We start from the raw sequence: 13739 nt of genomic DNA on the forward strand, positions 1-13739 counted from the left end.
TGTCAACCACACAGGCATTAGCCTTTTCTCATTCTGCCATAAATTGTTACTGCAAACTCAGCTTCAGCCTGGCGCCCGTTGCAGCCAGGTGGCGCCAGATAGCCCCTGCAGCGTAGAGATTCTGGAACGGCCACTGTCACGGGTGATCTTTGGAAACCATAGAGCCAGCTCTACCCTACAGAAGGCAAAGGAAGCGATTTCTGGGTGCTTGGAGTGAGTCCTACCTCCTGGACTAGAGCCCCTCCCCCCCCACGTTTTCCTGGACACCCTTTACCCCCAGTGATATTGGATAGTGGTGGTAAAATCGTGGGTTCCTCAAGTTGCGAGGCACCCTGGGAACTCCTCTCATCTTCCAGGCCGGGTGTGTGTGTGTGTGTGTGTGTGTGTGTGTGTGTGTGTGTTCTGTTCTGTGGCTTTCCCGGGGCCCCACAGTTTATGATTAGCTCCTCGCGAGACCTACTTCGGGCTGGAGGCCTCCTGGCTCTGCCTGGCGATTTTCTGCTGTCCACCTCCTCCATCCTCTGCACTGACCCATCCTCCTGGAGAAGCTGAACTGTCTCAAGCACAGGAACTTGGTCGGTCCGGCTTTCTGTTCTGTGTTTGGTCCCTCCCGAGGCTGGGGCTGGGTCCTTACACTTGCCTGTTGTTCAGAGGGGCCAACAAGGAGGCTCTTTAGGACCTTTTCCTTTCCTTCCAGTTTTTTTGTTTTGTTTCCAGTTGGAAGGCTAGGAAATGGGTCATTTTAACAACTACCACCACAGGGACTAAACTATAACCATTTTAGAATGAGTACAAGAAATTTCTTCCCATTCCCCAATATCACCCCCTCTGATATGGTTTTGGAATATAGGTGAAGTCCGGTGGGGTCAGGTCTGGAGCCGACGACCAAGAAAGAATTCTTGAGACGTCTTTGGTGCAAAAAGGTTGTTTTATTAAAGCACAGGGACAGGACCTGTGGGCAGAAAGAGCTGCTGCAGTGGGGTTGAGAGGGGTGGCTGATTATATACTATGGGGTTGGGGGAGGTAAGGAAAAAGGGAGGTTTGAGAAACAGCTTTCATAAGTTAAAGAAGACTCACGGGATGCCCCATGCCTTGCTGTTGTCAAGTTACGATTGTTTACCCCTCTAGTAAGGCATTAACAGTAAGATAGTCGGGAGCTTCCTGGAGGAACATTACACTTTGCCCGCCTCACTATCTGTCAATGGGCTGTAGATTATAAGGACATTTAATTGTATTTACATTCTCTGCCGGAAGACCATTGATAGAAATGCTTTGTTCTTGTAAATTGCTAAGACTTTTGTAAGCTGAGGGAGACTCACATCTTGTAGGATTGTGATCTCTATAAGATCTTAACTCTTAACTATTTGTTTTTCCTTTAGGGCAGCCAGGAGTGCAGGAGCAATGTCACATATATCTCATGGGAGGGAGGCTTGTGGGGTGTCAGCTGCTGCTCTGTCCTCAGCTTGCCTTCTGTTCCTTTTCCTTCACCTACACACACACACACACACACACACACACACACACACACACACGCATGCACACCCCTCCCAGAGTTTTCTGTGGTTATTTTGATAGCAGATGTAGGTTTGGCCGGGTGTAGGAAAACAGAGCCCATGCTTGTAACTTGTTCAGAACCCCTCCCTCTGATATCCCCAGAACAGTTCTGAGACGTGCCTTGCCCCTACGCCCGTGGGCCGCTGCTGGCCTAACTAGTGCAGCTGCGGCTCTAACTCTCGAGACACCGTGAAGCTGGAGGTCTCTGTCTAGAGCCTGGGTTCCTGTGCCGCGGGCTGACAACGCGGATTCCTGAGCCGGTACCAGGGATTCCGACTCGGCGGGGCGGAGTTGGGGTGGGCATCCACATCTTCACAAGCACCCCCTCCCCGGGGCAGGGCGGGGGGGGGCACAGAGCAGTGTTTTCTAGCCTGCCTTCCTGATGCTGCCATACCAGGGCGGGGGGACTACGGGGGAGCTCTCCCATCTTCGGGGCAGCACCACTTGGAGCAGCTTCTGAAATGAGGCTTCAGCCTGAGATTCATTCTCTTGATAAAAATAAATGGCACGGAGCCCAAGTGTTGCAGTTTGCTGTTCGAGACCAGAGTAAGCAGAAGAAAGAGCGGTCGAGCAGTGGCTTCCTAATGACCACCCTTTTGCTGCCGTGGCTTTAGGTTCAATACAGAAGGTGTTTGCTCTCTGACCCTTTGGGGCAGGTGTAATTGTCCTGTTTTCCGTGCCCTGGGGGGAATCAGACTGCAGAGACACCGCTCAGCAAATCCCGGGTCACTGTCTTCACAGAGACTGGTGAGCCTGTTTTTTCTGCCAGGTACTTTGGACCTGAGGGAAGGGAGTCCTATTCCTGCCCTTCGCAGCTTCCGAAGCCCTACGTGAACCAGGCCTTGGGAGGCAAACAGCTTCTCGCTTGGATCCTAACAGACAGCAGTTCAAGCTCAGGGAGCCTGAATTTCCACTTTGCCGATAGGGGTGGCCCCTACCTGTTCCCCTTCAGGAGACCGGATGTTACAGCCAGTCTCGCCTATGGCACCTTACAATGTCTCCGTGCAATTGCAATTTTCTTCCCCAAAGTTGGAAGACAGTATCTTTGGGGTCTCAGAGTTGGATCTGATAAACGGAGGGGACAAAGATGGCCATTTTTGTGCCACCAATACTAACAGCACTGACAACCGAGGCTGTCGATCACGGGCAAAGGTCTGCAGGCGCAAGGGCAGATCTGTTACATTGTGTGTAAATGGGATTTTTTCCTGTGAAATCTCAATACCTCCCTCAGGACATTGCAGGTCAGGTTTTTGAGCTACTCTCCTCTGATATTTAGCTACTCTCCTCTGATATTTACTCGTTGGGGATTTTACTCCCGAGAAATCACAGTGGCAACAGAACCATTTTGCCTCCATGAAGACGATGTCAGTCTTAAAAATCCAGGACGTTTTAAGGCAGGATTCCAACCTCATTACTGCCAGAAATAAGATTCACCCAAGGTGGAAGTGTCCTCTCTTAGAACTCAAATCCGTCTCAGAATGGCTTTTCTTTCCCCTTTGTTTTTGAAGCTAAGCAATTACTTTTTTTTTTAAGGAAAAAAAAATTGTGCTAATGCACAAAACTCTCTTTTCCCCCCTTTCATTTATTTGAAATTGAACTTAACAAAGTCAGTTCCAAGCAAGCACTATATATGAGTAATGCTTTTTGTCCATAAAAGAGCATTGACTCCAATGGTATGGGAGCGCTGATGCTCTCTCTGCTTTGTGTCCGCGTCCATAATGACAAAGTGCTCATGTCAGAGTGTATAATGAAACTATAAATTGTTTTCATGAATGCTCTGAATTTGGTCTTTTACGGGGCAAATTCAAAAGGTATTTAATGCCACATTTCACATACGCGAATAACGCCAGACGGTGCAGTATATCCAGTAAAAGTAGAGTCCCAGTCAGGCTCACACTGGCCCGAGAGGTGGGTGATTATCAGGTTAGGGTGGTTCAGGGTCAGCGTGAGGGTGGGGGGATGGGGAGAAGGGAGGACCTGGAAATCCTGTCTCTCTGAGGAAGAGTTCCAGGTGGGTACACCCAACTGTTTGGGGGTAATCAAGGTGTAGCTAAAATACTTAGCTCATTTGGTCCCTGGGTAGTGGGTGCCTGCGTTGGAATTATGGAAGTTGTACACATCTTGGTGGAGTCAGTGAACAAACTTTCTCAGGTGGGCAAATGCTGGGTTGAATGGGCAAGTGAAATCTACTGCAGTGATTTATAGTTCAATTAAGTTATTTCTAATAACACTTTTTGTATGTCTTTATTATAGTATAGCCATATGGGTTTATTCTAGAAAATTTAGAAAACACAGAAAAGCATAAAGAGTAAAATTGTAAAAAACACCTGACGAGTTGTTACTGATATTTTTACAAAATTTGTATTGAATAATCGTTCTGTGTATATCATTTCATTAAATTTTAATAATCTTACCTGAATATATAAATCCTTTTAAAACAAAATTTGGGTCCAACTATCTATCTATCTGTGTCACTTAAAAATTGTTTTTCTTTTTTACTTCTACGTCAGTTAAATTATTTCAATCTGTTTATCCTGATGAGGTTGTGTAATATATAGGTAAGGTTCGGTGGGGTAGAGTCCAGAGCCCACGACCAAGAAAGAATTCTTGAGACGTCTTTGGTGCAAAAATGGTGGTTTACTAAAGCACGGGGACAGGACCCGTGGGCAGAAAGAGCTGCTGCCCCGGGGTTATGAGGGGTGGCTGATTATATACTATGGGGTTGGGGGAGGTAAGGAAAAAGGGAGGTTTGAGAAAATAGTTTCATATGTTAAAGAAGATTCACAGGATACCGGAAGCCTTGCCACTGTCAAGTTAAGGTGGTTTTTCCCTCTAGCAAGGCGTTAACATTAAGATGGTTGGGAACTTCCTGGAGGCTTCAGATTATAAAGACATTTAATTGTATCTACATTCCCTTCTGGAAGCTAGGTTATTGATAGAAATGCTTTGTTCTTGTAGACTGCTAAAACGTTTGTAAACTGAGGGAGACACAAGTCTTGCAGGATTGTGGTCTTAATAGGCCAACTATTTCTTTTTCCTTTAGGGCAGCCAGGAGTGCCTGAGGAATGTCACATACATCCCATGGGGTGGGGGGTGGGGGGTGGATTGCGGGATGTCAGTTTCTGCTTTGTCCTCAGCTTGCCTTCTGTTTCCTCATCAATCCCAGTTTGCTAAAGTTCACGAACATCCAAGGTTTTGGTTCAGTCATGAGGGGAGTGTGTCAGGCACCAGCAGTCTGTATATTGTAAACCTACTGCACATGTCATTTACTGACCGACTGTTAAAAACAAAAAACTCCACAAAACAAACCCAACCATGCAGGGCATGTGTATTTCATACACATGAAATACATGTGAAATACATGAGTTCTATTGACGTTTTTGACCAGCTGCTTGGATTTGTTTGTTTTGCAGTACCTAGTGTGTAAAAGAAAGCTGGAGAGTAAAAAGGAAGCCCTGCTGATCCTCTCCAAGGAGCTGGACACATGCCAGCAAGAAAGGGACCAGTACAAACTCATGGCCAATCAGCTTCGAGAGCGCCACCAGTCCCTGAAGAAGAAGTACCGGGAGCTGATCGTACGTGTTACATCACAGCGACGTTCTTGTGCCCTCATTAGGATAGAAAGTGGGTTAAGCTGGAATTAAAAATTTAAAAAGAAAAAAGAAAAGAAATAAAGTGAGGGTTTTAACATGCCAGTTCTTTAAAAAAAAAAAAAAAGGATCGCATTCAAACAGTTCCAAAGTGGAAAAATGAAGTGAAGGTTGTCACCCCTGTTTCCTCCCAGTCGCTAGTGAATATGTGTATGCTTCCAGACTGCCTGCTCTGGCACCTGTGAAATATGCACACATACATAGTGTTTGTACGTGCCTCCTGATTAATTTGTTTGTGTGGAGCTTTTTATCCTTTTTGTTGTTGTTGTTTTCTTTTCTTTCCTTCCTTCCTTCCTTCCTTCCTTCCTTCCTTCCTTCCTTCCTTCCTTCCTTCCTTCTTTCTTTTTCTTTCTTTCTTTCTTTCTTTCTTTCTTTCTTTCTTTCTTTCTTCTTTCTTTCTTTCTCTCTCTCTCCCTCTCTCTCTCTCTCTCTCTCTCCACCCGGGTGGGGCTGGAACTCACCACCTGGAGATGGAGAGTTGCATGCTCTACCGACTGAGCCAGGCAGGTGCCCCTGCATGGGACTTCTTAAAGATGATTCGTATTTTAAATCTACACTAATCCAGAAGCCACTAGCTACATGTGATTATTTACATTTCACTTCAAATTAGTTAGAATTCACTTGAATTGAAAACTCCGTTCTTGAGTCTCAGCACATTTCATGGGCCCAGTCCTCTGCAGGTGGCCCGTGGGTACCGTACGGGATTCTGTGGATATAGATTTCCGGGATGGCCACTGTATTGGGCAGCGAGATAGAGAGCGTTTCCATCATTGCAGGGGGCTGTTCGTCAGCACTGTATAAACGTTGTTCCAGCACCTGCTTTTCACTCAGTACTTTGTCTGGGTCATCTCTCTAGGCCATACATACAAATTTAGTTCACTTGTTAAAACAGTTGCATTATAAGATTTCCCTAATTTCTGTAACCTTTCCCTTATCCCGGGTGTTTGGATTCTCTCTGGGTTTTCACGTGGCAAGATTTTTAAGCATACAGATTATACTGAGATGGAGGGTACCAACCGCAGAGCAGTATTTTGCATTCTCCTTTTTTCTTTCACAGATACGATCTCTATTTTTGAGTGCAGACCCGATGGCTAACATTCAGCTGTCTGTGCTGGGATCATTCAACTGTCCTGGAGCAGAAATAGAATAGGAAGATTCCATGGGTTAAAATAATGCTGACTTACATTCGGGCGGCATGGGAGAGAAGAGTACTCGTTTACTGAGCATTTATACCTTCACCTGAGCTCTTCCTATTCCCAGGTGGCACCAAAAGGGGCGGAGGGGATTAAATCCTTTTAAGACAGAAAGTCTGATAGGACTGGAAATTCTCAGTTAATTCTCTTTCATTTTGAGCATATCCCATCCCCTCTTCCCTACCGCCCCCCAAAATTGTTCGGCCCATAGGGAAAACTCAAGCATGTATGTGTCCACTATTATTCCTTTGGATCTAACTATTTAAAAGAGAGAGTCAACTCAAACCAGATGAAATATTGTCTCAGTTTTGGCTCTGCTCAAAAACAATATTCATAAATCTAGTTTATTCATGCATTTACTTGGTTCATATGGTTTTAGAAAGTATATAGGTTTGGTCCTAAGTGGAACTGATTTCCTAGAGGTTTTTCCAAAATAACTGGTTCGGTTTATACTTAATTTTTTTTAAAGTATATTTGAGGGGCGCCTAGGTGGCTCACTTGGTTAAGCATCTGCCTTCAGCTCAGGTCACGATCCCAGGATCCTGGGATCCAGCCCCACGTTGGGTTCCCAGCTCAGTGGGGAGCCTGCTTCTCCCTCTCCCCCCTGCTCTTGCTCTCTCTCTCACTCTCTCTCAAATAAATAAAAAAAAATCTTTAAAAAAAGTGTGTTTGAATTTGGTTCAGCACACTATTGATAACAGGGGGCAGGAGTGGGAGGGTCTGAATTTAGTTCAGAGTTTGGTTCAGTTCCTTAAATCTAAGCACACCTTTTTTTTTTTTTTAAAGTAAAGTGTAACATTTGTTTCTTTGTAGGATGGAGACCCGTCACTTCCCCCTGAAAAGAGGAAACAGGTAAGACTTATTCCTGAAGTTGGTAACTCTTGGATTGTTCATACTGATGTCTAACAATGACTGGGGGCGGGGGTGGTGTCAGAGGGTCCAAAATGTATAGAGAGCTTCTCTTAGCTTCCCAGAATCCTTTTGTGTTACATAGGGGGTTAGTAGAGAAACGCTTTTTGAGAAGAGGGGTTGGCGATGGGGGGGGGGGGTGTGTGTGGAAGGAGACCCAGTAAGGTCCAGAAAGGGAGAAGAGCGCACACAAGTTGACAGCCTTCCCTTTCTTGTTGGGAATCCTGTCAGGAGCCATGAGTTGGGAGCTCATATTGTTCATGGATGGATTCTGTTCTCCTATTTTGCTTCTATCACTTCAGGCTTTTAAAAGCCCTCTTACCAGCAAAACTCACATGTTCTTTTCTACTAAATGGTAGCCAACATTATGGGTGAATCCATTCTTTCCCTACAGATTTTAGATACTTACTTGTGTCATTGAACAAATCCTTACTTATTTGTGGATCTGTTTCTGAACTTTCTGTTCTGTTCTGTTCCAAAGAGCTTCCTGTGTAGTCCTGGGGTTGTACCACATTATTCCAGTGGTTTTGGCTTTATAATACTTGTGACATCGGTTTAGGCTAATCTCCTTCCCTTTGCTCTTGCTATGCACGTGTTTCTTATTTGTTACTTTTCCCAGATAAAACTTACAAACATTTTATCAGCCTTCCTCTCTTCCACCAAAACAAACCAACCAGCTTATTGGTATTTTGATTGGGGCTTCATTAAATTTATAGACTAATTTGGGGACAGTGAAGATTTTCATAACATTATGTTCAGGATTATCATAAATCGTATTTCTTTTACTCCAGCTGTGTACAAACATATATATGTTGTTGTTTTCCAAAGATACCTCTGTCAGACCTTTCTTCAACTTGGTAATTGTTCTCTACTGACATGCCCTGAATTACACCTTTTTATTGGGCTTTAAGGGAGCCCAGATGATGGTGATGTTAATGCTGTGTGTTCCACGTTATGGAGAAGCCTCTGCCCCAGACCAGGGCTTCAAAAGTGGGAGATGCAAATAAAGATACAGGAATTGTTTTGTCTCTTCATAGCCGTAATGGCCAACTCAACATCCTGTTTTTGTTCATTGACGATATACCCGATGTCACATGTAAACTCGTTGGGTCGCTTCCTTGAGATTTTTGTTGCTGGGTAAATAGTATGCCCAACACACACACACACACACACACACACACACACACACATGCACACGGGACTTTGACCCTTAAACAGCAGCGCAACTCAGTCCTACGGTTACCCATCTGGTTATTTAGTTCTGCTCATTCCTATACTCTCTTCCTATTTTATTTGATTATTTTATAATCCTCCAGGTTTGACCTAAAGTCAAATTTTTCTATGGAGCTAATTTTTTTCTAAACAAAATTACAAGGGTAATTTTATCATGAATGTCTAAAAATTGGGCTCCTTAATCTGGAATTGGTAGATGTTTTTGTGGTTTTGGTGGCTCTGAACAGTCATCTTTGTTGAGATTTTCGAGTTTGTTAGTATTCATGAAGGGGTTTTACAGTTTAAGTGAATTCACATTCCGTGACTTTATAATAAAAAATTTACATTGACTGAGGAGAATCTGAAGAATTCCAGTAAGTCTGTCAAGCTGCATTCATATAGCTCCGAAAAAACAAGTTCAATGTCCTAAGCGCTGGCTTTTTAGATTTGAATATGGCATTCAGTGTCTGTCCCTTTGGGATTTGTACAGTAGTGAGACTTTGGCTGTGTATCCTTCCTGCCTGGGTTGGAACCTCTGACTTGCTGCATGAGGTAGGAAGGGTTGGGGTACAGATGACCAAAATTCTAAAGTGTTTAAACAATAAAGAAATCAATGGCCTTGCATAACCGGAAGTTCAGAGGTAGTGCATCCTACTTCTTCTCCATTGCGTATACTCCTTCTCTCCATTGTGCCGCACTTGGCAAATAAAAACACAGGACACCTCGGAGGTGACTGTGGGAGGGCACAGTTGGTCAAGCATCCAACTCAAGCATCGGCTCAGGTCATGATCTCAAAGCGGTGAGATTGAACCTGGAGTTGGGTGCCACGCTGAGCCCCTGTGTTTGTCTGCATGCACATGCTGTCTCTCCAAATAAATAAATAAATCTTAAAAAAAAATACAGGACACTTGGGAAATTTGAATTTCAGATAGACAATTAAAACTTTTTTAATATAAACGTATGGCTCTTGGGGCACCTGGGTGGCTCAGTCGGTTAAGCACCTGACTTTTTTTTTTTTTTTTAAGATTTTATTTATTTATTCGACAGAGGTAGAGACAGCCAGTGAGAGAGGGAACACAAGCAGGGGGAGTGGGAGAGGAAGAAACAGGCTCCCAGTGGAGCAGGGAGACCGATGTGGGGCTCAATCCCATAACGCCGGGATCACGCCCTGAGCCGAAGGCAGACGCTTAACAGCTGTGCCACCCAGGCGCCCCATGCACCTGACTTTTGATCTCAGCTCAGGTCATGATCTCAGGGTCCCAAGTTTAAGCTCCCTGTTGGGCTCTAGGCTGGGCATGGAATTTATGCCAAAATGTTATTTGTTGTTTATCTATAATTCAAGTTGAACAGGGCATCCCATATTTTATCTGACCACTCTACCACTGTGCCAAAATTAACACCATCTTTCTCTCTTGAAGAGAAAGAGAACTCTTGAACTTTCTCTTCTTCTTTGCTTAGAAGAAAGAACTTCACTTTCTTCTAAGGCTGGTTCCCCTAAGCAGGAGAGGCAAAAAACCCAGCTATGGAATGGAAGTGTTTCTCTCCAGTCTAATTGGGCTAGTGTAGGACATGCTCCCGTTCCTGGTCTGCTAACATTCCCCAGGAGAGTGCCATGTGTTGATTGGCTTCAGTTAATCACCTAGGATAGAAGGGCTGTGAGGAAGCCAGCAGTGACACCCAGGAAACTAATTGTCTGGCATTGGGAAGGTTCCTTTGGGTGTCTGAGTCTCTGCAGTCTTATCCATAAAATGGGAATAAGTATGGAACCCACCACATAGTGGTACCAGCAGAGCCCTCCCCACGGTACCTGGCAAAGCATGAGCACCAATAAGTATTTATCATCCTTTTCTTCTCCTCCTCATCCCCCTTAAAAATTTCTTTTTAATCAGTTGTATATTAGTGTGTTGACTCTGTCTCTCACACAGCAGCCGTACGAGGTGGGTGCTGTCATTAGTGTCGCCATCTGACAGATGAGGAAATTGAAGCATATGGTGGTCAAGGAAATTACCGCAGGGGAATGACGTAATTCATGGGTGTTGGGGCCAGAGTTTGAACCCCTGCTGTCCGCTCAGAGCTCATGCTCAGAGCCACCATGACTCAGTCCCTATTTATGGAGCACCTAATGGGTGTCTTGTGCTAATTTAGACAGTAGGGACACGGGTGTGAGAAAAGTCAGACCCAAATCCCCAAGTGTGGAACTCGCATTGTAGTTGGGATGACAACACCCTTGTTTCCCCGGGAATGTTTCTGTTTTGTCCTGGCATAATTTGTATTAGCGCTCCTTTTTACCCTGCAAAACCCCTTGGTTTAGATGATAAATAACATAGTCACCTTAATTCTAGTAGACATGCTATGAACAAACAGTAAACAAAATAATTAAAATATATTGGATGTTAATGGCCTTTGGTGGCATGGAGAGAAAAATACAGCCCAAAGCAAGGGAGAGAATTCTGGCTTAGTAATGGAAGAGATGTCTTCAAAAATAGTGATGGAAAATAGTTCCAGGATTTGGAAAAATGAACAATTTTACCCATTCAAAATATGTTTTTTAAATTTTATTTTTCTTGGGGTGCCTGGGTGGCTCAGTCGTTAAGTGTCTGCCTTTGGCTCAGGGTGTGATCCCAGCATTCTGGGATCGAGCCCCACATCAGGCTTCTCTGCTGGGAGCCTGCTTTTTCCTCTCCCACTTCCCCTGCTTGTGTTCCCTCTCTCGCTGGCTCTCTCTCTCTCTCTGTCAGATAAATAAATAAAATCTTTAAAATAAATAAATAAATAAATAAATAAATAAATAAATAAATAAATAAATTTTATTTTCCTTTAATTTATGGAAGCATGTGACTGGTTTTGGGGGAGTGGTTGTTAAGGTGCCTTCTTCATGAGCTCGGTGTGGGGAAGAAAATGCACCAAGAAGTGTTTAGGTACTGGTTGCAATGAGTCTTTGCATTTAGCTGGAAGCAGACAGCTTTGCACACATGTGACAGGCCTGGAAGGGAGAGGCACCATGATTTTCCTCACTTTTTCGTCTAGCAGGAAGTGGGTATAGAAGCATGCACTCTGACCTAGTGTCTCCTATATTATATTACATGTTTATCCCAAAGGCAAGACAGTGGGTAATGGGGCGCCTGGGTGGGTCAGTTGTTAAGCGTCTGCCTTCGGCTCAGGTTGTGATCCCGGGGTCCTGGGATTGAGCCCCACATCGGCTCCCTGCTTGGTGGGAAGCCTGCTTCTCCCTCTCCCACTCCCCCTGCTTGTGTTCCCTCTCTTGCTGTGTCTCTGTCAAATAAATTTAAAAATCCTTAAAAAAAAAAAAAAAAGACAGTGGTTAAAGTATTGACCTCTCCAGCTGCAAAGCAAGTACACTTTATTTAGGCAGAAGGCACTGGAACAAAAACCAGCTGTCAGGTTAACAGATGGGACATGGAGGTCAAAGATCCACATACTGGAAAAGGAGAAGATGCCACACGAAGCCATCTCATTGCCCATCAGCCTTGTTTCTTGACTGTGAAGGAGGAATTTCTATGGCCTCTACTTCACTCTTCCCCTGCTCATGTCTCAACTCAGAGGGAGACATTGCTGTGATCAGTGTTTTGGGTGGGATGTTTGTGTCCCCCCAACATTCATATATTGAAACTCTGCTCCCCAGTGTGATGGTATTAGAAGATAGGGCCTCTGAAAAATGGTTAGGTAAGAGGTCATGAAAGTGGAGCTATCATGAGTGGGATTAGTGCCCTTCCAGAAGTCACGAGAGAGCTTGCTTTCTCTGCTCTGCTCTCTGCCCCCTGAGGGTGCCCCAAGGAGTCACTACCAAAGAGGGCTCTCACCGGAGCCTGACCGCACTGACACCCTGCTTTCAGATTGTCAGCCTGTAGAACTCTGAAAAATCATCTTCTGTGCTTTATAAGCCCCCCGCCCCCAGACTATGGTATTTTGTCATAGCAGCTTGAGGTGACCACAAATGTATCTGAGGCTTCTTCTGAAATGTAGGTAGAAGCAATAGCACCCCCTCAGCCTTGGTAGGGTTTTGTGTTTCTCAGAGACCATGTATGCATGCACGGGTGTACAAACGTGATCTCCCAACTGTCTTCTGAAGTCACACTGGCAAGTTAGGGCTTCCACAGAGTCGCAAGGCAGCCTCGTGGCTCACAGCAGGTGGTAAGAGCCTGGGTTCTGGCGTCCAATAGACCCGATGTGAATTTAACCCTTCCGCTTGTCAGTGGGTGATCTCGGGCAAGCTGCTTACCCTTTCTCAGATTCACATTCCTCCCCTCCAGAGTCAACGTAAAAATGAGACGTACTCAAAGCTCCTCTGAGGAATCGGTATAATGGTCATTGTGCTCATCGCCTGGTACTTGCTGAGTGCTCAGTGAATGTTGGCTAGTTTCTGTTTTTCCCGTGACTTGTCCAAGGTCACACAGCCAGTTCATAGAGCAGCACTAAAATCCAGATCTGCTAGCTTATACTTCTGTGTTCTCATTCAGGTTTTTTTGTTCTATATTTGACTCTTGGACCGAGTGGGGAGGAAGCATAGTCTACATTTAACCTAACCCATTTTGGAAGCCCAGAGACGAAGGGCTTTGTAGGGCTTAGAAGTGGTGGAGAACCAGAAACAGCTCGGAATCTTTACCTGGTGAAGCCAGTGTTCTTTCCCATGGCAACCAAGGGTCTGGTCATAAATATCTTCCTGCCTCTTTTGTCTCCTCCTCAGAGGACAGACCAGAACTTTCATGTTGGTAGTTCTAGAAATATAGTTGTCGAGGCTTTCTTTTAGAACTTAGAATCCCTTTTAAAACAACTCAATTTCCAATGGCAAATCATCTGTTAAGGAAGCTGTGAAGAAATTGTGACAACAGCGATGCACTAATCACTTCTCCTGGGATATTGAAATGAAAACATCTTCTTGATACTCTAGGCAGAAGCATACACCTCTTCGCCGCAGTGAGAGATCGCCAGAAGATCTCAGACAACCCTTTCAGTATTTTTCTTTCATTAAACAAGCAGTTCCTCCAAAGGAAGCGAAGGGAATTCAAATTATCTTGGGTTCATGTTCTTAGAAGATGGGACTCTTGGGGTCACAGCAGCACATTCTCCCCATTCAGACTCCTCCTTGAATAAACAATCAAATGCATCTTTGTCTTCTCCCGTTTTGATTTCAAGCCGACGTACCACGGGAGGTATTCCTGCTGGTTTAAGAGGGAGTCTTTGCTTTCTTCCCTTAAAGAGT

At 44.7% G+C, this 13739-nt stretch overlaps 1 protein-coding gene across 1 annotated transcript in view; it reads left to right on the forward strand.

Annotated features, from left to right (window-relative positions):
* Positions 1 to 13739, forward strand: part of CCDC149 (coiled-coil domain containing 149) — a 97066-nt gene that overhangs the window by 28938 nt on the left and 54389 nt on the right. Inside the window, exons 2-3 of the mRNA XM_040625214.1 lie at positions 4968 to 5129; positions 7211 to 7249. Of these exons, the coding sequence (XP_040481148.1) occupies positions 4968 to 5129; positions 7211 to 7249 (201 nt within the window). The remainder of the gene's footprint in view (positions 1 to 4967; positions 5130 to 7210; positions 7250 to 13739) is intronic.

The sequence above is a fragment of the Ursus maritimus genome, unplaced genomic scaffold (genome assembly GCF_017311325.1).
Source record: "Ursus maritimus isolate PB19 unplaced genomic scaffold, ASM1731132v1 scaffold_8, whole genome shotgun sequence".
NCBI classification, from domain to species: Eukaryota; Metazoa; Chordata; class Mammalia; order Carnivora; family Ursidae; genus Ursus; species Ursus maritimus.